The following is a 24,423-nucleotide window of genomic DNA, read 5'->3' on the forward strand; positions in this document are numbered from 1 at the left end:
AGTGGGAGGTGAGCAGGAATGTTGCTTTTCTGGGCAAACATTTGTTCTGCGTTAGCGCTTGTGTACCTCAGGGCTGGGTATAAACTGAGGAATAAGACTTTGTTCCTGCTCGTGCGGAGCGTATAGTACATCAGAGGAGACGTGGAAGAAGCCAATTTCAGTAGAGTAAATAAGAACTCTGGCTACTCGGGTCGCGCTTAGTCTGCTGGCACGCCCGACGCGGGGAGCGGAACCAAAATGTTGAAGGGTCGGGTTTCCGGGGTGGTGGGCCTACGGGAGCGACGTACCGTCAACATGGCGGCTGGGCTGCGGAAACGCGGCCGGGCCGGTTCCGCGGCCCAGGCTGCCGGAGTCTGCCGGCAATGGTTACAGCGCGCCTGGCAAGAGCGGCGCCTACTGCTACGGGAGCCACGCTACACGCTGCTGGTGGCCGCCTGCCTCTGCCTGGCGGAGGTGGGCATCACCTTCTGGGTCATTCACAGGGTGGCATGTGAGTGCGCCGTACGGGGAGGGGAGGGAAGGGAAGGGAGGGAGACCCAAACCCCCGGACCGAAGCTCAGAAATGTAACTCAAAACTAAACTCCAGATTCATTAATTCATCAATTGCAGACCCATATCCCCTACCCGAACCCCAAGCCTGCTCGACAGAAGACCGGATCTTAATCCTGCCAACCATGATGGAGGCAGCGACCCTAGAGATTGGCTTCTCCCCTGAACATACAGCCTGCAAGGCTAAGAAAGCAAACCAGCCTGGCAGTCAGAAGACCTAGGCCCAAGTTAAATGCACTGCTGCTGCTGCTTGTTTCTATGGCTTTGGACACGTCATTTCCCTTCCTGGATCTAAATTTTCTCATCTGTTCAATTCTGAGGTCTTTGAAAGTCCCTTCTCAACGATGGCATTTTGTGACCACTCGAGTCCATTAGGCATTATTGGCGACTCTTCTCCGATGTTGACTCTATACACTGGGCTTAAGCACCTGGCTTTCTTGCTAAAGATGATTAACTCAACACATTTATTGAGTGCTTATTATATGCCTAATGTTATAGTAAATGCCAGAGGTACAGTGGTGAATAAAAGAGACACATTTCTGACTTGGGTATGTAGGCCTGGAAAAAGATAAGTTAGGAAGCAATTACAATGCATCATATTCATTATGACAGTAGTAAGACAGGATGCTATAAAGGTCACAGGAGGGCACTTAAGCCGGACCTGAGGAGTCAAGAAGGCTTCATAGACGACCCCTGCCCCCCCTTGGAAGGTAGGAATTAGCTATTTGAGGAAAGAAGGTAAAGGGAAGGGGAAACAGTGTTCTGGGCAGAGAGGACCCTGTATGAAAAACCTCCAGTCATGCCCGGCACGGTGGCTCATGCCTGTAATCCTAGCACTTTGGTAGGCCAAGCTGGGAGGATTGCTTGAGGCCAGGAGTTCAAGACCAGCCTGACCCCATCTCTGCAAAAAACAGAAAAATTAGCCAGGTGTGGTGGTGTGTGCCTGTACTCCTAGCTACTTAGGAGGCTGAGGCAGGAGGATCACTTGAACCTAGGAGTTTGAGGTTGCAGTGAGCTATGATGATGCCATTGTACTCCAGCTAGAGTGACAGAGTGAGACCCTCTTTCAAAAAAAAATTTTAAAAAAACCCTCCAGTCAAAAAAGAGCCACAAACGTAATGTTCTTAAAAATTAAAAAATAGATTTAAAAAAGAGAGAGAACCTGATTCCTTTGAGGAATGAAAGAATTTTTTAGAGCTGTAATGTAGAAATCAAGTCAGTGTAGTAGTGAGAGATGAGATACAGAAATTGGGACCAGATAATGAAGGGATTTGAAAGCCTTTGTTAAGGAGATAGCATGATAGTTAAGAACTTGGGAACACATGAGTTCCAGTCCCAACTCTACTCTTCCTAGCTCACTGATCTTAAGCTAGTCACGTAACCTAATTAATTCTTAGGTTCCTCTTCTAGAAATGGAAATAATAGAGTTTGGTCTTTGTTGTAAGAGTCTTAGGGAATCATTGAAGGATTTTAAGAAGAGAGGCCTGCTATGATTTGTATTTTAGGGAAAGCTTTCTAGTACAGGGTAGAAAATATATTGTAGTGGAGTGAAAGTAGAAGCTGGGAGCCTAATTAGGAGGCTATTTTTTGTATTGTTGAGGCTAGAGATTATGTTAAACACACACGAGAGTATGCAGTAGCAGAAAAGGATGAAATGGTAGAGATATTTAGGATGATGAATAGGCAGGACTTATTTACTGAGGATTGGAAATGAGAGAGAAGGAAATATTAAAGGGCTTAGCCAGGTTTTCAACCTGGACAGTTAGAGGTTGATAGTGCCATTCATGGAACCCAGGAACGGGAGCAGATTTGGAGTGGAAGGAAATATCATGAGATTAATTATAGACATGTTGAGTTTTAATGCCTGGGTTTACCCAGAGAATGTCAGATCAGCAGTTAGATAAGAGGTGGTAATGGAAACCCTGGGAATGAGCTGGGAAGTCTGTGCTTTGATAGTCTGGAGGCATGGGGAGGGAGGCAGACAAGTTCTGGACTCAGAAGTAACCAAATTGTGTTGTCCTCTTCCAGACACAGAGATCGACTGGAAAGCCTACATGGCCCAGGTGGAGGGCGTCATCAATGGCACTTATGACTATACCCAACTGCAGGGTGACACTGGACCACTTGTGTGAGTGGGGATAGGAGGTTCAGGGAGGACGTCAGGGGCTCGCTGGGTACCAGTCTAGGTGACCTGACCCAGGCTCACATTCCCTCTCTTCCAGATACCCAGCTGGTTTTGTGTACATCTTTATGGGGCTATACTATGCCACTGGTCGGGGCACTGATATCCGCATGGCCCAGAACATCTTTGCTGTGCTCTACCTGGCCACCCTGCTGCTTGTCTTCTTGATCTATCATCAGACCTGCAAGGTAAGTCCATGCTACCAGGATTAAAAGGCCCCAACCTGGAATGACTAGGGAGTGGGGATGGTTCAGGCTTTTTGACCTGACCTTGTTCCTCACTGTGCCCACCCCTCAGGTACCTCCCTTCGTCTTTTTCTTCATGTGCTGCGCCTCTTACCGTGTCCACTCCATCTTTGTGCTGCGGCTCTTCAATGACCCAGTGGCCATGGTGCTGCTCTTCCTTAGCATCAACCTCTTGCTGGCCCAGCGCTGGAGCTGGGGCTGCTGCTGTTTCAGGTCAACACCCCTCCCTTCTGGCCTCCTCTCTTACTTTGTGGATTTGCATTTCTTTCTCCCCAGTTCTCTGTGACAGAGTAAGGGAGTAGTCAGACAATGTGGGTCACTCCAGGCCCCACAGGGCAAGTCCAGGATCTGTAGAAAGTGTCCTGCCCTCCCACCCCCACACATGCCCTCTTTCCATCCTCTCTTCCCACTAGACGACATCCTTTGTTAGAATTGGTCATTGCACATTCAAAATACTCAACACATGCTCACGCCGTTTGGGCATAGAGACTAGGGGTCTGCCCACTACCTCCAGTCTCCTTGCAAGCTAACTTACCCTGCCTCTGGCAGTTCTGAGTGTGGACCCCCCATCCTGGAGTTTGCTGGTGTGGGGGTGGGGGTATATCTTTGGGCAGTGTGCACGGCCCTGGAGCTCATCTCCACCCTTCCTCTCCCCTGCCCACCCCAGCCTGGCAGTCTCTGTGAAGATGAATGTGCTACTCTTCGCCCCTGGGTTACTGTTTCTTCTCCTCACACAGTTTGGCTTCCATGGAGCTCTGCCCAAGCTGGGCATCTGTGCTGCCCTTCAGGTACCCCCACCTTACTCTTCCCCTTTCTAATGAAGAGGGTGTGCCACTCGTCTGGTCTCCTTCCATCCCTGAAACTTCCTCAAAGCCAAGAGGCAGGATTTTGGAGTTGATTCTGAGCTGGGAAGCCACTATCTCTGGGCTTTAGTTTCCTTAGCTATAAAATAAGGGTACTGAACTAGATAGTCTGTGAGAACCTTTCTAGCTCTGCCCATTTATGATTTGGTGAATCCAAACCTTAAAGTATTGTTATTACCTGCCTCCTCAGCTTCTTTGGCCACAGGCCCTGGCCTGAGTGTGTGTGTAGCTTTCCTACTGTTCCTGTTGGGAATTAAGAATCCCTGAGGTCTACATCCTGCTCCCCTCAGTGATTAGCACTAAGCCTGCGGGGTGAACCTTGGCAGCTCTGCTGACATCACACCCATCTTCAGGTGATGCTGGGGCTACCCTTCCTGCTGGAGAATCCAGTTGGTTACCTATCCCGCTCCTTTGACCTTGGCCGCCAGTTTCTGTTCCGCTGGACGGTGAACTGGCGCTTCCTCCCAGAGGCCCTCTTCCTGCATCGTGCTTTCCACTTGGCCTTGTTGGCTGCCCACCTCACCCTGCTCGTGTTGTTTGCCATCTGCAGGTGGCACAGGTGAGAAAGGGGGGCACTGCTATGGCCTTAGGGGCTTCCCAGAGGAGATATTAAGCTCATGGAGGTGAGTCTAGAGTTTGGCCCACAATGAGGGCTTGATAAATGTCTGAATGGCTTCTCCCCAGGACAGGGGAAAGTATCCTGTCACTGCTGAAGGATCCCTCCAAAAGGAAGTTTCCACCCCAGCCCCTTACACCCAACCATATCCTTTAAATCATGGGAAGGTAAGTCTTGCCCTCTCCAGGTGCAGACAGGGTCCTAGTTAGTTAGCCCTCAGGGAAGGAAGGGGAGCCCAATCATAGAGCTCTTATTCTGCACCAGACACTGAGCTGAGCACTTTACATATTGAGGCATATTTTATTCTTAATTCTAAATACTGGTCCACTGTTATGAGTGCTAACCCTCTCCCTGGTACTGTCCTAAGAGATTTGGCTACATTCTAACATTTAAAGCTCGCAGGAGACGCTTAGACAGGGAGGTGCTCTTATTATCCTCATTTTATAGATGGCAAAATTAAGGCTTTAAGAGGTTAAGTAACTTACCAAGGTCACACAGCTAGTAAGTGGGGTATTCAGACTCACTAGGTCTATGGCCATAGATGTTACTGTCTCCATATTAGATTGAGGAACAGGTTGGGGTAGGTTAAAAAACTTGCCCAAAGGCATGCATCTAAGAATGGCAGAACTAGTGGGCTATCTGACCCACAAACTTTTGCCCTCTGTTTTGAGACCGCCCCAACTCCTGCCTCTTCTGCTCCTGCCCTTGGCCTTGACCACCGCATACAGATTGTTTCTACCCTCTTCACCTCCAACTTCATTGGCATCTGCTTCAGCCGCTCCCTTCACTACCAGTTCTACGTCTGGTATTTCCACACACTGCCCTACCTCCTGTGGGCCACGCCTACACGCTGGCTCACACACCTGCTCAGGTACCAGCTGGGTCAACCTGGGGGAGTGGGAGGGGCTTGGGAGCTCCTGATCCCAAGGCTGTGACCATGAAGACACTAGAGGGATGTGGCTAGGGCATGAGGAGCTGAAGGGCTGCAGGCCTTGAAACTTGACAAAAGCTTGATCCTGTTTCTCATCTCCAGGTTGCTGGTGCTGGGGCTCATCGAGCTCTCCTGGAATACGTACCCATCCACATCCTGCAGCTCTGCTGCCCTGCATGTATGCCACGCTGTCATCCTGCTGCAGCTCTGGTTGGGTCCGCAGGCTTTCCCCAAGAGCATCCAGCATACCAAGAAAGCCCACTGAAATCCTCCCCTTTCCCTCCAGTCTGTTCTCAGGTCCCTGGGTGGGACAGACTCTGTAATCTTCCAAATAAACCTTGCCAAATCCACCTCTGTATAGCCCTCATGGAGATAGGGGAAGCTAGTACCTGGACCAAGCTGTAAGGGGCATTTATGGGGCTGAGAAAGAACTCACTCAACAGTCCTAAGAGGCACTTTATTGCATAGGATTTGGTAACTGGCTCTCTCCCCTTCCACTGTGCTGCATGAAGCTCAGAGGAGGGAGGAGAAGGGGGACTGGGTGGGGTGGGAGGAGCAGATTAGAGCAGGAAGGGCAGGGGACATGGTGTGAGAGGAGTGGGAGAGAGCACAGGCAGGCACTTTTTGTGGGGGTGAGAGGACTCTAGAAAGGGAGTAAGAAGCAGTGGGGACAGGCTGACACCAGCCTATCCCTTACCAGCACTGAGAGGCGGGCCCTGGGTGGCAGTGACTTGAGTACGTTATGGGGCGCCAGCCTGAGCAGCGGCAGGCAGCTGTCACACGTTTGCTGGGCTGTAGCACAGCAGGTGTAGCTGCAGGTTCTGGTCCCAGTGGCGCAGCAGCAGGAAGAGCCCCCGGGCTGCGGCCTTGAGGGCGGCCAGGTCAAGACCATCGGGAAGGTGCTGGGCCCGAAGCCAGCAATCAGCCTTGGCCGCTGTCAGTTCCCATTCACCAAAGGCTGCAGCACAGCGGTGCTCCAGCCAGGCTAGTGCCACAGCAGTGGCCCAGGACCTGCCGCGCAGGTCGGTACCACCCAGCCCTTCCGCCCCCTCCGAGGCTTCAGTGTCTGAGCCCCGCCCGCTGTCCACCTGGCCTGGACCCTCGGAGCCCGAGCTGGGGGAGGGGCTGCAGGAAGCCGTGGCGCTGTCGCCTTGGCCAACACCAGGGCCCAGAAGTGCCCAGGGAGACGAGGATGAGGTGGGGCTGAGGCTGGCGCGGTGCACCGCAAAGGGCGAGGCGCGGCACAGGCGCTCCTGCGGAATGCGCACCGCAGCACAGAAGGGCGCGTCCAAGCGGAAGGAGCCGGGCGCCTCCTGCAGCCGCACCTGAGGAGAGAGGAGGTGGGGGGAGAAGTGAGCTGAGACAGCGCCCAGGCCCTGACGACGCCACCCTCCACCTCCCGAGTCCTCACCAAGGGCAGGTAGTCATGGTCACTTCCTTCACTGTTACTGTCACAGGCCTGGCCTGGGTCTGGGCTGCAGAGTCTGCGACGGCGGCCCAGACTGAGCCTAGAGGGAGGCTGCGGGGGTGGGCGGTGAGGACCTCTTGTGTGGGCTACCGGGTCCCCCAAAGCAGTCTTGGAGTTGCCATTTTGGTCTGAGTGCCAGGCACCTGCTGGAGAGCCTCCCTGAAGTCCTGCAGCGGAGCCAGTCCGTGCCAGCAGGTGGTCTCCAAGCCCAGCTGCCCCTTCGCCTTCCCCACACTCGGGTATTACCTTTAGAGTGGACACGTGTGGGCAGAGAAGCTGCATCTAGTTGGTTCTGAGAGGTGGGAGGGGTGCCTGGGAGCTCAGCTGGCTCTGCAGGGGCACAGGGGATGGGGTCAGGTTTGTCCAGGACGATGGCCAGTGCCGTGAGAGCTGCACTTGAGAGGTCACCAGAGGAGGGCCCCTACCTGAGCTCCCCACCTGCAGGGCCTGGGGCAGGACCTCCCTGGTGGTAGCATCTACAGCGACAGGGCAGGTGAAGCAGGAGGGGGCGAAGCTGACCTTGCTTGTCTGAAGGGCTCGAAGCCAGCATCTCCGGGCATGGCCTGTGAAACCAAGGAGCAGCATGCTGAACTCCCACCACCTGCCTCTTTAGAGGGATTCACAGAAAAAATCAGTATGCCCCACAGCTTCTCGCTCTGTCTACTTTTGAACAGAATAGAGTGACTTCTTAGGCCGAGAACTAGCTCAGGCTCCCAACTTTGACAAGAAGTGGTCAGGCTGAACCTTCAACCCATAGCAGGGTAAGGGCCCCCAGCCACCCAGAAACCCTCTGGACACCACCCAGAGGAAGCCTTGACTGGCACCTTTTCCTCCACCCATTTCAGCACTAATAGAACTTTCTTTGATGATGGAAATGTTCTATGTCTGCATGATCCAGTGTGGTAGCCACTAGCCACATGTGACTACTGAGTACTTCAAAAGTGGCTAGTGCAACTGAGGAACTGAAATTTTAACTTTATTTAATTTTAATAGTCTTTACTTGAATGACAAAGATTTGTTTTTATGTTATGAGCACTGTGACTCATTACAAGATCATGTTTCCCTCTGTGCTGGCTCCGAGGAAGCTTGTCAGTTTTGGGTCCCATGCTTGCAAGAGTACATAACCTCGTGGTGAGCATCTTTAATATAACCTCATTCTCAGCTTCCTTTTATTTTCACTTTTTCCCATTGCTCTGCTTAATTTTTATCTTATCAGCATGATGAGACACATTAGATCCTTTGTGAACAAGATGAAGTATAGAGAGTGATCAAACACACTGACCTACACCTCTGCTGCTTTCTGCCTATCCATACCCGTGGGCCCTCAGTGGGCCCATTAGCAACTCACCGTGGTCAGCTGTGGTTTCGGCCCCTCCTCGGAGAGCCAGCTGTTCATTGTCTCGGACCACAGAGGCTGCTGTCAGCCGGTGGAGTGCTTGGTCCCAAGCAGCTTCTCTCACAGAGGGTGACAGAGGCTGTGAGCCATCCCCAGGCCCCCACAGTGTCTCCAGCCCAACACCCACTTCCCAGCACATAGGCTGCTCCCCACACAGGGCCCGGATCACCACATGGCATCGTGGAGCCTGGGGAGGCAGTGGCACTGCAGGAGGGGCTGACTCCCCGTTGGGGGGCATAGCCATGAACAAGAAGGGTGGTTCCATCAACATGTCCCAGTCCAGGGGGGCTGGGGAGAGCAGGTTTCCTAGGGAAAGAAGATAGCATAGACAAGGGCAGTGTAGTACTCCGGGCTTCACCTCCTTGGTGTCAGGGAAACCAGCTCCATATCCAATCCTTACCTGAGTCATCCAGGCCCTGTCCCAATTGTTGGCCTGGCTCGGGGCCTGGCCCATCTGGTGCTGCACCCAGAGACGGGTTCTGGGGTCGGCCAGAGACTGGGTTTGCCCGGCCTGGAGGGGATGAGAGGCTTCGGCCAGCCAGAGCCACCCTGCGCCGACGGCCCAGCACCTCAGTACTCAAGGCCCCTGCCTGCATGTGAGATGTGGGTGCAGCTGGTCAATGAATGCAGAGCTCCTGACCATCATACATATACAGCTAGCCACAGGCCCCTTGTCTGAAACCCTGGTTGGCTGCTCACTACTCTTAGGAGGGTCAAGCTCCTCATGGCCTACAAGGACCTCTGGCCCTGGCTCCCTGCCCAGTGTCATCTTACTCTACTCCCTATTTCCCACTTGAGGTTGTTGCTTGTCTCTATGTTTTTGTTTATGTCTTTTCCTTCTTTGCCTGGCTAATTTATTCTATTAGACACGGCTTTTACTTTCCTGATTCCCTCAGATGAAATTAGTCATGCTGACTCTGAGCCCACATAATACCTTGTTCCTGTACTCATCACTGGTTGTTACATGGTATTGTCATTATAGATTTACCTACCTATCTCTCCAGCTAGACTTAATAGTAAACTCTGCACAATGTCTGGCACTCAGCAGGTGGTAAATATTTTCTGGATACATGGTGAATGAATGTGGGCTGAATCTCACCTTGAATGGAGCTGGTAGGGATGCAGGCAGAGGGCAGGAGCGGGAGCCTGCATGTTCTCCACAGGCCAGGCTGCGGCAGCCCTGCTGAGAAGGGGGATCCGGGGGAGCACTACCCTCCGGGGATCCAGGGCCCTGGGAGCCTGGGGACTCACTGCTGCCTGTGGAGCCTGGGCCTGGCTCGGGGCTGGCAGAGCAGTGGGTGAGCACATACTGCTCCCGGATGTATGAGGACTGGAAGATGCGGCGCCATATGGCTGTGTCAGAGGAGGGGTTTGGTCCAGGATCTGTGACTGGGTCTGTCAGAGCATCGGTACCTGCTGGGAGGCAGTAGAATAGACCCCAGTCCTGGTCCCTCCCACTGCCCACTCCTCTAACACTGAAATACCCGGACACTCACTCTGCTCTGAGTCCCCAGCAGCCCATGGGCTGGACAGCTCTGCTGACACAGTGCCTGTTCCCAGTGGCTCCGAGGTGCCAGTGGGCTCCGTGCTAGGGCTGACAGCAGACGGCACCTCCTCTGGGGATGGGAACACAGACCCACCCAAGTTCTGCCAGCCAGGCTCTTGGCCCTAGAGAGAATAACATTGTGAGAAAAACTAATTGTATTTCAACATGGATTTTGGGGGGAAACAAACAAAAAGTTAAAAACAAAAAATAAAAACAAAAAAAATTAAAAAACAAATAAAAAAACCTGATTGTAGTTATATACTACCTCTTTCCAAGCAGGATTTTAAGATGGCTCACAGGAACAGGTAATAAAGCTAATAAACCAGAAACAACAGACCAGTACTAAGAACGCAGGAAGCGAACATGTTAACCGTAAGGGCTAATAGACCTGCTGTGGAGCTGAGCTTGCAGCTTGTCCCTGAGCTTCCTGGTAGCCAGGCAAAAGACAAGCAGTCTATTATATAGGCCTCATGATCAAAAAGGAGGGAGCATGCTTAGCTCTTTTAGATAGGTAAAGCTTTTCATTAAAAAAGTAACTACCATTTCTCAAACTCCTCCTGTGTCAAGTGTCCAAGGGTCCTGCCAAGAGCACTTCTGTTATGACCTCGAATCACAGCAACGTGTGTAAACATTTACACACGAGGAAGTGGGCTGAGAAGTTAAATGACTTGCCCTAATCAAATGGCCGGTAAGTGGCAGAGTTGGGGTTTGCAATTGCACCTACAACCTATGTTATCTCCTCTGTCACTGAGTTACAGGAAATATGTCACATGGTGCTTTCCATAGGATACCTTGTGAAGTAATGAGCAACAGTTTTTTTTGTTTTTTTTTTTTTGAGACAGAGTCTCACTCTGTTGCCCGGGCTAGAGTGCCGTGGCGTCAGCCTAGCTCACAGCAACCTCAAACTCCTGGGCTCAAGCGATCCTCCTGCCTCAGCCTCCCGGGTAGCTGGGACTACAGGCATGCGCCACCATGCCCGGCTAATTTTTTTTCTATATATTTTTAGTTGTCCAATTAATTTCTTTCTAATTTTTAGTGGAGACGGGGGTCTCGCTCTTGCTCAGGCTGGTTTCGAACTCCCGAGCTCAAACAATCCGCCTGCCTCGGCCTCCCAGAGAGCTAGGATTACAGGCGTGAGCCACCGCGCCTGGCCATGAGCAACAGTTTTGACAAAAAACTCACAGCAAATGCTGGTGCTGTTTTCTGTGTCTGTGTGCTTTAGTGACCTTGGGTGGAAGACCCCATGAAGGAGACAGGATGCGGTCACCTTGGGGGCCCAGTGTGATCTTGTGGAGCCCTAGGAGATAGTAGGGGAGCTTGGCAGAAAGAGGCACAGGGAATGGAAGGGTTTGGGAGAGATGCAGGGACTTCCACCATCCCAGGCCCACCCACCACACCCGAGCCCAGGCCTACCCCTGGTGGGTGAGGCCGGAAGCCATCCACCCTGAAGAGTGAGCAGTAACCCAGCAGCTGGTCCCCAGGGTAGAGTGCTGGGATCTCCCGGGGGGTCAGCAGCGCCTCCACAGCATCAGGCACAAACCAGTCCACAGAGATGTCGCTCAAAGCGGGCTCCAGTGCCTTCCTCAGAGCCTGCACCAGCTGTGGGGAGCAGCCAGAGGGAGGACATGGAGAGAAAGGTGTGACACAGCCAGACAGAGCAGGAAGGTCGCCCTTCCCAATGTCATGTGCCCAGTCCTTAGGCTAATGGGGAACAGGGTCAGGCTGGGAGCAGGAGAAGAAATGGGACAGGAACAAGCAAGAGGACTGTGGGCTCAGTTCTCAGGTCTTGGTCTGTCTCCTGGCCTGAGCTTTGCCATGTGGATGGGGCAGGACTGTGAGGATGAGGTTCACTTCCAGGACAAGACTGAAAGTAAGATTTGGAAGGTGGCCTTCCACAGCACCCCACAGCAGCACCAACAGCTTTGCCCCTGATTGGCATATTAGGGAGAGGAGAAATTGGAGAGCTGAGGGTCCAGGGGACCCCATGGCCTGTTTCAGACATGATGTGTAACTTGGGAGAAGGACTTCTGGGTGTAGGGAACAGGGCCCGGGCTCAAGCTCACCATGGGCTGCAGCCTCTCCCCAGGCCTCAGGAAGTAGGCCTGGCCCCTGCTGAGGGCAGACAGACCCTGGAGCAGCTGGTGGCAGGCGGGCCCCAGACCAAATGAGAAGCACCTAATGAGGGAAGGGAAGCAGCTGTGACCTTCAGGAGTCCCTTGGCAGGGCTCAATCTTAGGCACATGGTTCTGCCCATCCCATACCTGGCTGCCCCCCTGTGCCACCTCATGAGCTCCAGGGTTTGATGAGTGGTGGCAGCCATGGGTGAGGCAGCAGTGAGCAGGAACAGCTGCCGAGGGTGGCCCCTGTGCTGGGGCTGCCCCATGGCCCAGTCTAGCACAGCCAGCACGTCTGGAGGACCACTCACAGCCTGCAGGGTCTCAATGCTGTCACAGATCAGCTGCACAGTGTCCTGGAGAGAAGGCATGGGCTGGACCATGCTGGGCTGAAACATCTCCATGAGGCCCCCAAATCCCCGGACCACACTCACATCACTGCAAGGCCGGCTCTCTGGAAAGAGCGGTTGCACTGACATCCCAAACATGGCCAGGTTGATGAGCGTCTGGGGTGGGAGAGACTTCACAGCTAAAACGATGGCATCCTGGGGAGGGCAGGGAGGGTAGTGTGAGGCAGGCCCCCCAGGCACTGTCAGGGAGCAAGTGTAGCCAGCACTGCTCACCTTCTCCAGGCCATGATCAGAATGGGGGCTGGATGGGGTAACGTGGGAGAGGCCCAGTGTGTGTAGAGTGAGACCCTCAATGTGTGCAGGAGACCTTTTTTTTTATAGGGGACTCTGGAGGTATATGTGAAACTCATGTCTCTCTGAGTGTGACTCTATGTATGAGAGAGACTCTTGGCATCTGAGAGAGATACATGTATGGGTGTTTATGAGAAAGAGAGACCTGAGAGTGTGTATATGTGTGGGGTTGGGGGTTGGGGCAGGGCTGCTCTCTAATAGAATCCCCCTGAGGAGATGCTGTCTGGTTTGGAAGATGGAAGATGGGAAGATGGAAGATGGTGTTTGAAGCAACAAGGTGACTCCTAGTTTCAAGAGGCTTCCCCTGGCCCACCTCTGACCCACTGCCCCACCCAAGCCCCGGCCTGCCCATGCCATGCCCCCACAGGCCTTGTGTGCTGCACTGCTGCCATCCAACAGGAAGAGGAGCTCCCGAGTAGCCATGCCCAGGTGTCCAGGCCTGGAGCTCAGGTCTGGGCAGAAGCTCAGCATCAGCACAGGGTTCAGCATGATGTCCTTGTGGAAGCGTCTCTTCAGGAACCACATCTGAGCATGGGAGCCCTGAGTCAACCTGAGCAAGGCTTACCACTACTTTGTCCAGGGTGGCCAGTGGGACCTGGACCAGGGGACTTTTTCTATCTGATCTACCCAGAGGGGACATCTTTTTGTAGTAATCTGAATAAAGGCAGGGGCAGAGGCAGGTGGCTGTCCTCTACCTATGTCAGATCTAGCTTCCATCCCCTGGGACATATCTCAGAGAGACCCTCATCTGCCCTCTGTGAAGGTGGGTGGCAGCTATTGAGAGGTCTTTCTAGGGAACGAGGCCCCCATCCCAACGTGAGCCTGCTTTCCTGCTCCTCATGCACAAATGCAACCAGCAGTGAGGCCAAGAGCCCTTGCAGCCATACCTGCCGGTCCCCATCACTGTCCCTGCGCTGCAGCCTCTGGAAATCACGGCGGGCCCTCACCTGGGCCTCGTATTCTTCTGAGCTCAGGCTGCCCGCTTCCAGCATCAGGTGTGGCTGATGTGGCTCTGAGAGGAGATGACACAACTCCGTCAGGGAAGTCCCTGCTTCTGGACCCCAACTGTGTAGTCCCACTGTCCTGGAAGGAGCCTGCAGGTCCAGCCTTCCTGCACCATGGGCCTCACCCTCACAGATGACTCGACCCCCTGGTTTGGGGCCCAGACATCTGTACTTGAAAAATGCTGCCCAGGTTGTTCGGAAGCAGGCCAGAGTTGGCCCACTCTGTGTCCCAGTGGCTCACCACTGGGGTGCAGCAGGATCTCCAAGGCCCGATCACAGCGGTGGCCCTCTGCCAGTGTGACACAGATGGTTGCCGCAGAGCTGGCATGTGGGGGGGCATCTGCCCGCAGGACATGAGAGGGGCTCTCCAGGCCTGAGGGACATAGAGGCAGGAAGGGGTGATGCGACCATCACCCCAAGCCAGTACCAAGAGCACAAACATCACAGTATTGTGGGCTGAGTGTTCTGAGTCTGCTCTATAGGCTCAGATGGACAAGGGAGGATTTGCCTGCTTTCATGGGCTGGGAAGTGGATTCCCAGCTCTGTTCTGGCTGGTCAAAGAGTTACACATCAACCAGTTGCTGACTTAGCATCCCCCCACCCCCAACCTCTTGCACAAGGAGAATCCACTTCATCACTTGATCTGTTCTCCCACTGGTGGGTGGGATGGGATATAAATAAATTACCTTGATAAAATAGGGTGGGGGTGTGTGTGTTGGGTAGAGGCAGCCAGGGGATGCTTCCACCATTACCCTGGAGGTTCCTAAGGCTTAGGTCACTGATTTTTTGTCCTATGTTTCTCCCATCCCTGAGTCTTGATTATTTCCCGGTCAGCTACAATGGGAGGAACAGGCATCTGAAAAGAGGTCGAGTCAGGCCAGATGCACCCACCTGCCAGCAGGCATGGCCCAGTCACCAGCATCTCGAAGGAGAAGGTATATGGGGCAGGGCAGCGGGCAGGACCCGAGAACACGTCCAGAGGGGCAGCCGGCTCCTCCCAGGGCACCCCTTCCTCCTGAGGGCTGCCCACCCCAAAGCAGCTGGTGGGGCTGGAAGGGAGCATGAGGAAGGTCACTGGGCCAGTCTGAAGGCCCCTAGCCCCTCTGGCTTACTGGCCCCAGCCCTTCCTCACCCTGCCCATCCCCTGGGGTACCCTGCCAAAGCCCCCTCACCCGCACTAGACCCAGAGAAGCCGAGGGAGGGACGAAGAGAATCACCATAGGCCCAACCTGTCGTCACAGAGCCCCGGAGGCCTGGGGGGCCCTGGTGGGCCTGGCAGGGCGAGCGGGGTGAGCACAGTGGGCAGGGCCACATGCAGCACCCCGTCAGGCCTTGAGGGCAGCTCCCGGCTGCTGTGCAGGGTCACTGTCATGGTGCCAGCTGCGGCGATAAGGCCTGTGGGCAGCACCAGCGTGGACCGGGCCTGGGCCAGATCCAAGACAAGATGACCTATGATGAGTGAGAAGAGGGGTCAGAGGGAGCTGGAAGCAGAGGAGGTGGGGGAAGATAAAAGGGAGCAGGCACCGAGTCAGGGAGCCTGGGCAAGGGGTACTTTGCATGACTGATGGGATGCTGGGCTAATGTGCTGGCGATGCAGGATGGAGGCATGAAATGAATGATGGTAGCAGAGGCAGGTTGATGGTGGAAGGATCTGGCTGTCATCTGGCAAGGGAGGGGTGGGGAGAAGGGGACATGTCTACTCCAAGGGTCCCGGGGACCCATAGCCTATGCCCCTCTTCCCCTGCCTGCCTCTGCCCATTCAAACCTTGGGCACCATCCCTAGTGGACGGACATCTCCCTGTGGCCTTGGACCCACTCTGCTCATAAATCTCCTGCTGATGCACCATTAGGGGCTCCCCACTGCCCACTAGGGTGGCTCCAGAGTTTTCTACCTGAGAGGAGCTTAGCAGCAGTACCCTGCTTGCACACAGGCTAGAGGACATAAGGCTGCATTTGCATGCCAAGCACACCATTTTATTTAGATCGTAGGTTTATTTGCAGACTGGCAGAGCTGTGGCAGTCACCACTGCTGCCAAAGGAATAATGGCCAGGTGTGTTGGTCTGGCCCCAGCCCACCTTTACAGCCCTACTTTACCTCACTTCCCCACAATAACAATTTGATCCTCCTTTCGAGAAATACTTGCTGAATAAATGAGGGGAAGAAAGAGTTGGAAGGACAGGAAAGAAGGGAGGCAAGGAAGGGGGAAAAAAGGGGCTTCCCTCCCATCCAGCTGAAACAGTGGAGAGAGCACAGCAGGTTTTGAGTGTCAGCTCTATGACTTCTAATGTGTCCTTTGATAACTCCCTCGTTCTGAGGAGCCTCAGTTTCTTCATCCATAAAATGGGGATCATGATAACTATATCTCAAAGATTGTGGTGAGGAACAAATGAGATAATGTATACAAAGCACCAAACATATACGTAATGACTGTTGCTATTATTTTCACCCGCCATAAAAGGGGGAACAGGAGCAACGCTTGCATTACATACCACTCAGGATTCAAATGAGATGATATCAGTGACTGTAAACTGTAAGTCACTGTAAACATGAGGTGTTTTATTACCGTTACCCAGTATAACCTACTTCCAAACCTTTGTTTATACCATTGCCCCTACTCTCCACTAAACCAAGTCCTACTCTTGCTTTCAGTCAAATGCTGGCTCCACCTCCTTCTGGAACATTCCTGGGGCCTAGCCCATAGCTCACTCTGGCCTCTAACCACTGCTGGGCTTATACCAACTCTCAATATCGCTGGATTCTTTCCCTCTTTTTCCCCAGATGGCAAATCCCATGGGAAGGAATCAAATGAACGTGTGAGTGAATAAATGGAAAGAATGAAGTGAAAGCCACAGAATCTAGCACAGGGCTGGGCTTCCATCCCCTCCCCCCAGCACTTACTGGGCCCCTTTGTGCCAGGTTCTGTGTGAGATGCTGGGACTTAGAGATGACCAAAACCCAGTCCTAAGCTCAGGAGCTAATGGTCCAGAGGAGACAGACATGCAGACCTGTGACAGTTACTCCCCTGGTAAGTGCTATAAGGAGGTGGCACAAAAGGCTAGGAGCAAGGAAACGGTGCACTCATTGCTTGTGGAGAGTCAGGGACGGTTTCCCAAGGAGTGACATGTGAATGGATTTTAAAGGACAAGTACAAATTTGGTCACTAGAAGACGGGAAGATAGAGCCGGGAAGTGTAACGGTGCCGGCCAGTGGTATGGGGGAGGGCAGAGGGACGGAGCGGGGTGAGAGTGGGGAGTGAGGGCCTTGGCTGCTGGGCAAAGGAGTTCCTACTTGATCCAGGAGCTGGCACATTCACACGGGGCCAGGCTGGGAAGGTTTGTAGCCTAAAACGTAAGGGGCTGGAGGTGGGTGTCTGGGAGGGTGCTCCGTTTGCAGTACAAGGGGGGAACTATGATCCCCTGGGAGGTAAGGGCCTTGGTACCCCAGCAAGCCTTATGCTGCCCGCTGTGTCTGTCTCCCTGGCTGTGAACCTTGGGCCAGGCCTGAGCCATATTCTCCCAGCACCTGGCGCAGGTCAGGTGCCCAGTCCATGACTGTTGAATAAAGGGATGAATCAATGAATGAAAAAATCAGAGCCTGGAGGAAGGGGGAGGGGCGGGACGCAGAGCGGGTGCAGGAACCTGGCTGGATTTCGGAGGGCGCGGTGCGGACGCAGGACTCACCCTGCGCGCAGCGACGGGGCGTGGCGGCCCCCAACCCGGGGCCCAGCGCGCGGCAGCAGGCGGCCTGCGAGCGCCGCCGGCTCTGCAGCTGGAAGGAGACGCGCTGTCCGGCCGCCTCGGCCTCGAAGCCCGATACCACCTCGGCCTCGGCCAGCGGGTACACGAACACGCCTGCAGGGAGGGGCGGGCAGGAGGCGGCGTCGCATCCCTCCCGGCACCCGCTCCCCACCACCCGGCGCGCCCGCCCCGGCCTCACCGTCCACCGGCTGCGGCTGCGGGTTGTGGTAGGTGAGCCGGGCCCGCAGGCTGAGGCAGGGTCCGTTGGCGCAGGCCCGGACCCAGGAGTCCGTGAGGGGCAGCGGCGTCCAGCTGGAGGGGCAGTACAGGCCGGGCATGGTGCCGGGAGGCCGGCCCTGAGGGTGCGGTGCGCAGGGTGAGTCCGGGGCGCCCCACCCCGCGCCCCTGAAAGCCAGCGCGACAGCCTAACCCAGGCACCCGGACGCGGGCCTGCAGGGGGCGCAAGACTGAGCGGGGGCTCCTGCCAGGCCGACAGGTGGCGGGGGTAGATAAGAAAAGGCGAGGCGGGGGCATGGCGAGATGGCATCCTCGCTGGTTACCTGGGGAGCCGGGCGGAGCGCAGCTCCCGGCAGCGCGGGGACCCGGGGAGCGGAGGGTTAATGATTAACTGGCGCTGGGGGCGCCCGGCAGTCCCGCTGCCCGCGCCTCTGTGGGGTGGGGGGGCGGTCACAGCTGTTCCATCACCCGCTCCCGGGCCTCACCTCCACCCCCGTACCTGCCGGCCCCCCGGGGCTCCCCGCGGCTGCCAGCTGTCGGAAGTAGCGCGGGTGCAGAGATGGAGGATGCTCTGGGTGGGGAGCAAAGGTTTAAAGGGCCAGCATCCTCCCTGGTGCCCCCAGCCCAGCAAGGGACAGCAGGGGCGGGGCGGGATGGGGAGGCCGAAAGGGCCAGTCTTTCTCTGGTGCCTCATCCGACTAGGGAGCGGGCTGGAGTGGAGGGGGTAGGGGTGGGAAAAATGAGAGAGGGAAGCGAAAAGAGGGGGGTCTTTCGGAGGCAAGACCTGGAGAGGTGTCGGGGCAGGGGGACTCCATGGGATCTGTCCTAGGCACCTCTCCCCACCCTGGCAGAATTGATCTGGGAGTAGCGGGCGGCTGCAGTCGCCACTGCCCCCACAGGGGATGCTGCGGACTGGGTCTTGGGGTCGCCCCCTCCCTCCCGGCAGGGTCAGCCTCACCCTCGCGTCCTCGGCGGAGTTCTGGGCGCCGCGACTGGACCAGGGTGGGTGGTGCCGCCTCTGCGCCCTGCGCTGCACTGGGTCCCGGCACTCGCGGGGCGCCAGCTCCTGATTACAGCTGCGGCGGCTCTGAGTCCCCGCAGGGGCGCCGGCCCGGGCAGTGGTGGTCCCGCCCCCGCTCGGAGAGGCCGCCCCTCCCGCCCGCCTCGGCCCCGCCCGCTGCTGCGGCTGGGCTGTCGCTCCCGCCTCCTGCAGTTGAGGTACCGCCTCCTCGCCAGCCCCGCCGCCAGAGCCAGACAGGGCACTGCAGTGCAGGGACCCTGTCCCCGCCGCTGCACAGTCCGCCAACAGTGCGGGACGAAGCCTCCGAGGTCCCACCCTTTTCATTCTTCAGGAAGTGAGGCATCCTGCAAGTGCAGCAGAGCCGCTCAGTCTGCAACCCCCTAGCATTGCAGCGACCCCAGCTATCCCGTTATCACCGTACCCAGCCCAGCCCAGCCCCCGCCCTGGGTAGGCTTCCCATCACTGCGGTGACCCTCCCTCCTCACTGCAGCGAACCCCCGCGCCCCGTCACCGTAGGACTTTTTCCTCAAGAAGCCAGCCCCTTTCCTTTGCAAGGTGATCCTTCATTACTGCAGAAAACCTCCCCCATCCCTGCAGGTTGCCTTAGTTCGTGCAGTCACTTCAGTGACCAAGCAAGGATTCCCCATCACTGCAGCGACTTCCCCCTGCTCGGAAACAGCCTACCTTGCCATCACTGCAGTGCCATCTCCCCACTTTTGCTGGGGGTGGGAGGGTGTGCAGGATGGCTCCCTCAGGCCACCACCGCCTGGTCCCTTCAATTGCCTCGGGCCTTGGGAGTGAAGCCTTCCAGCCTGAAGAGCCTTCTCCTGGCTGCAGACTACCCTGCCATAGAAGTGACCCCACACACGCCCACGCGCACACATCACTGCAGGGCCTCAGGAGAAAACATCCCTGTTTGTAAAACAGGTCCCTTATTATTGGCAGATTTTTCATGTGCTTGACAGTGTGGTGCTGCAAAAGATTAGGAAGTTTGTAAAACCTCTCCCAGGACCCCTGAGGGAGAGTCTCGGAGTCCTGGGGAAGTGAGGGGAGGTGACCATGTTTGTGGGTCGCCCATGCAAGCTTTCTTACCCATGCCACAGTCACATTCTGCAAAAAGAGCTTGAGGAGAGCCAGGAGTCAGGGCAGTCAGTAGGGAGTGGGCTTTCAAGCCATACCCAGGGTTCTCACTGGTCCCTATTAAGTCAATCCTTCTGATTCCAATCACCATCACCAAATGCCTCCTTGAGCATCTGAGTCCTCAACACCAACCCTCTCCTTTGCTCAAACCACTTAGCACGACAGAGAGAGCTTGGCCTGCTCCCAGGGAACTTCATGGGTGGGAATGCAGAAGGACAATACAGGAAGCACAGACACAGTCACACTGCTCCAGCCCACAGGGAGCTCCAGCTGGGTCTCAGCCCTGTTATTTCCATAGTGTCTGGGCCATGATTCCATTGACCCCTCTCCTCCTTTTTCTGTTAAGTCCGATCTCAGCCCCATTCAGAACGAGGGTCCCTCTTACAGGCCTGGGAAGAAACAGTAGATGGGCTGGTGGTCCCTCCAGGTGATCCAGGTCCCTGGGCAGCACCAGCCTTGGCCCTGAGGGCTCCACAAAGGCCCAGGCAGTGGCCACCTCCCCATAGGTGCCTTGTGCTCTGCCCCTTCTGCAAATTAAACAAGAGGTACGTGTGGCCCTCAGGCCAAATGTGAAGCTACAGGAACCATCATTAGGAGGACTCAGACACATGGAAATGGAAAAAGACATCCTTGTCTTTGGTCCTAAGGAGAGCTTGGAAGTAAGAGGGTCTCCGGAGAAGATAGTGTCCCTATCAGAGACCAGACACACACATTGGAAGAAGCCAAACTTTACTGGTGTGAACTAAAATGAAATTTTAAGACTCACCGCCCCCCCCACCCCACCGGCTTACTAAATGGACCCCCTCGTGGCCAAAGGAATATCCTAAAACTAAATTGCCTGCCAGGAGGAAGGAGGTCAGACATGCCTTATCACGCCCCACTCCCTTCTTAGGGACATCCTTTATAACAGGCCCTCAATTTACAGAACAAATCCATGTCCCACAGCTTATCTCTGATAAACAGCTCCTTATATTAAAACATTCCAAGCCTTTAGACAAAGCTTCATGTCTTTAACCAATTACAAGCCAAAGAATCTTGAAACCCACCTATAACCTGTAGGCCCCCCCCCCCGCTTCAAGATGGCCCACCTTTTTGGGCCAAACCAATCTATGCCTTCCACGTATTGATTTATGACTTTACCTGTAACCCCTGCCTCCCTGAAATGTATAAAAGCAAACTGTAACCCAACCTCAGCGAGTCGACTGCTCAAGGCCTCTTGGGCTTGGCTCCGGGTCATGGTCCTCAAATTTGGCTCAGAGTAAATCTCTTTAAAATTATTTTACAGAGTTTAGTCTTTTTTTCTGTTGACACTGGGAAGCTGGAGCAGCCCCAAGATCCTGCTAGAAAGGCTGTCTTAGCAACTCCACAAGAGGGGTAGAGCAGCATGCAGGAAGAGGGCAGCCAGTGCTGGCTGCCTGGCACCTGGGCTAGGGTGGGAGAGCAAGAAGGGTCTCTGAAGCCCAGCTGGAAGGCACTCTGGTGGTGGGATGGCAGCATGGCAGCCAAGGGCAGAAGGGGACAGCATAGCCCCGGAGGGCCCAGAAGCCAGGTTCTAGGAGGCGGAGGAAATCCGAGGAAGGGCTGAGGGATGGCTTGGGGCTTGAGTGGTCTGCTCTGTGCCAAGCACAGGGGAGGGGGTGGGGGATATGGAGCAGAAAAGAGGTAGCCTGTGCCAAAAGAGGCTCACACTTGAAAGAAAAGGGCAGACAGATAAGCAGTTACAGGAGAATGAGATAAGTGCATTAAAAAAGAGTAATTGGATGGTATAAAAGCTTTTAACAGGGAGCTTTTTGGAAGGTCACCTAACCTGTGGGAGGGTGTTTAAGCTGAGTCCCAAACGGGAATTAAGCAGTGAAGGGGAAGGTGTTTCAGGCAGAGAAATCAGCTTGTCAAAAGAGAGAAGCTGGATTTGGTGGCTCACACCAAAAACCCCAGCACTTTGGGAGGCCAAGGTGGGAGGATTGCCTTGAGGCCAGGAGTTTGAGACCAGCCTGGGCAACATAGTGAGACTCCATCTCTACCACACCAAAAAAAAGTTGAGAAAGCCAGAGGGACTAAGGAAAGTATAAATAAGTGTGTACAGTATTTGTTTTCTCTCTCTCTCTTTTTTTTTTTTTTGAGACAGAATCTCACTCTCTTGCCTGGGCTAGAGTGCCATGGCACCAGCCTAGCTCACAACAACCTCAAACTCCTGGGCTCAAGCCATCCTCCTGCCTCGGCCTCCTGAGCAGCTGGGACTACAGGCATGTGCCACCATGCCCAGCTCATTTTTTCTATATATAAATTTTTAGTTGTCCAGATAATTTCTTTTTATTTTTAGTAGAGACGGGGTCTCGCTCTTGCTCAGGCTGGTCTCAAACTCCTGACCTTGAGCGATCCACCCGCCTCGGCCTCCCAGAGTGCTAGGATTACAGGCGTGAGCCACCCTGCCCGGCCTGGTTTCTCTCTTAGTTAACATTTGTCCAGCACTTACTATGGGCCAGGCACTGTGCTAAGCAGGGATTACCACATTTAATAATCAAAGCTGCCCTAAAAGATAAGTACTATTATTATTTTACAGATGAGAAAACCAAAGCCCGGAGTGGTAAGTAACTTACTTATCACAAGCTGGTAAAGTGGTAGAGCCGGGGTGTTGAACTCAGATTGTCTGGCCTCAGAACCCTTGTTTTTAAACTACGACTATAGACAATGCTGTTTCTTTTTAAAATTTAAAAATTAAAAACAATTTCAATTGACAAATATTGTATATACTTATTGTGTATTGTGGCTACTGAGCTCCCTGTCCAGGGTATCTGCTCACCTCGGCCACCACCACGCTGGCCTGTGGGGTGCTGCTTTTCCGCTGATCTGGTCCAAGAGAGAGGATTTGAACTTGCCCCTCAGGATAACACTGCCCAGGCTGGGGCTAGAATATATCAATAAACTTTTACCAAGTGGTGACATGGGGAGTAGGATAACCCCAAGGAAAATGGCCTTAGACAATGACACACAGCCAGGTGATCTTGTTGCAAAAGTACAACTCCTTTGTCTTCTCTGCTCACGGGCTGCCTCCATGCCTTGAGGCAGAGGTCTTGTCTCCCTGAACTTCAGAAGCATCTAAACACTCAGATTTGTGCTCCAGAAGAGTTAGACCTAGAAATAGAGAAGATTTTACCTCTTGCCTCTCTAAAGCTTGACTTCCAAAATCCCAGCCCCTGTCTAAAGCCCAAATCAGAAGACAGTTTAGTTCATTCATTCATTTATTCACTCAATAAATATTTCCTATTGGAGCCTACTATGTGCTCGTACCAGAGCTACAGCAGAAACAAGACAGTAGTAGTTCCCTTTTCTCATGAAAGACATCAAACAGGCCGGGCCCGGTGGCTCACGCCTGTAATCCTAGCTCTCTGGGAGGCCAAGGTGGGCGGATTGTTTGAGCTCAGGAGTTCGAGACCAGCCTGAGCAAGAGCAAGACGCTGTCTCTACTAAAAATAGAAAGAAATTAATTGGACAACTAAAAATATATAGAAAAAATTAGCCAGGCATGGTGGCGCATGCCTGTAGTCCCAGCTACTCGGGAGGCTGAGGCAGGAGGATCGCTTGAGCCCAGGAATTTGAGGTTGCTGTGAGCAAAGATGACGCCATGGCCCTCTAGCCTGGGCAACACAGTGAGCCTCTTTCTCAAAAAAAAAAAAAAAAGACATCAAACAATTATACAATTAATTTTTAAACCTATTTGGAAATAATTTCAACTTATTCGAAAGTTGCAAGAATAGCATTTTTTTCTGAACCATTTGAAAATAAGTTATACACATCATGTCTCTTTACCCCTAAATACTTCCATGTGCATGAGCTTTTTTTTTTCTGAGGGTCTCACTCTGTCGCCTAGGCTAGAGTGTAGTGACATCACCATAGCTCGCTGCAACCTCAAACTCCTGGGCTCAAGCAATCCTCCTGCCTCAGCCTCCCAAGTAGCTGGGACTACAGGTGTATGCCACCATGCCCGGCTAAGTTTTGTATTTTTTGTAGAGATGGGTCTTGCTATGTTGTTCAGGCTGGTCTCAAACTTCTTGCTTCAAGTGATCCTCCTGCTCTTGCCTCCCAAAGTGCACCGCACCGGGCCCAGTGTGTGTTTCTTGAACAAGACACACTCTTACATAACAGGAAGCTTAATTTTGAAACAATACTATTATCTAAACTGTAGTCAGTATTTCAATATCACTGATTGTTGCAAAATTGTTCTTCATAGATATCGCCCTCCCTCATTCAATCCAGGATCACACATTGCATTAAGTTGATAATTCTCTTTAGAGTCTTCTGCTATCAGAAATAGTTCCTCATTATTTTTGTCTTTCCTGATACTGACATTTTTGAAGAATACTGCCCAGTTGCTTTGTAGAATTTCCCTCAGTTTGGGTTTGTCTATTGTTGCCTCATGATTAGATTCAGGATACGCACTTTTGGCAGGAACACCACGTAAGTGATGTTGTATTTTTCTCACTATATCTCTTCAGGAGGATGTACATTACAGTTACTATTACTGGCGGTGTTAACTTAGATCATTTGACGGAGGTGGTACGTTGGTCAGGGTTCTCCAGAGAAAACAAAACCAACAGAGTGTGTGTGTGTGTGTGTGTGTGTGTGTGTGTGTGTGTGTGTGTGAGATGGTTAATTGTAGGTGTCAACTTGACTG

The 24,423-nt window shown here is 53.7% G+C and overlaps 2 protein-coding genes across 3 annotated transcripts; one reads left to right on the top strand and one right to left on the bottom strand.

The window, feature by feature from the left end:
• The first annotated feature begins 245 nt into the window (after positions 1-245).
• ALG3 (ALG3, alpha-1,3- mannosyltransferase) lies at positions 246-5,830 on the top strand. Of its 2 annotated transcripts, none has more exons than XM_012640675.1 (9): positions 246-490; positions 2,578-2,677; positions 2,772-2,919; positions 3,029-3,189; positions 3,644-3,764; positions 4,193-4,398; positions 4,524-4,600; positions 5,182-5,326; positions 5,489-5,830. In XM_012640675.1, exons 1-9 carry the CDS (start codon positions 295-297, stop codon positions 5,649-5,651), a joined length of 1,317 nt encoding a protein of 438 aa, XP_012496129.1. In that variant the 5' UTR covers positions 246-294; the 3' UTR covers positions 5,652-5,830. The 2 variants fall into 2 exon arrangements, with proteins under 2 accessions (XP_012496129.1, XP_012496137.1); XM_012640683.1 differs by having other exon boundaries at positions 270-453.
• Positions 5,831-6,162: 332 nt separating this feature from the next.
• Positions 6,163-17,691, bottom strand: VWA5B2 (von Willebrand factor A domain containing 5B2). The gene is made up of 19 exons (XM_012640696.1): positions 17,553-17,691; positions 17,297-17,467; positions 14,845-15,064; positions 14,507-14,664; positions 13,857-13,988; positions 13,499-13,623; positions 12,981-13,136; positions 12,345-12,455; positions 12,058-12,266; positions 11,860-11,971; positions 11,210-11,395; positions 9,747-9,918; positions 9,350-9,663; positions 8,651-8,840; positions 8,203-8,556; positions 7,280-7,417; positions 7,101-7,184; positions 6,798-7,021; positions 6,163-6,711 (listed from the first exon to the last, which is right to left on the bottom strand). The coding sequence occupies exons 1-19, from the start codon at positions 17,689-17,691 to the stop codon at positions 6,163-6,165; spliced, it is 3,744 nt and encodes a 1,247-aa protein (XP_012496150.1).
• Between the last annotated feature and the right edge of the window lie 6,732 nt (positions 17,692-24,423).

The sequence above is a fragment of the Propithecus coquereli genome, unplaced genomic scaffold, assembly GCF_000956105.1.
Source record: "Propithecus coquereli isolate 6110/MARCELLA unplaced genomic scaffold, Pcoq_1.0 Scaffold10, whole genome shotgun sequence".
NCBI classification, from domain to species: Eukaryota; Metazoa; Chordata; class Mammalia; order Primates; family Indriidae; genus Propithecus; species Propithecus coquereli.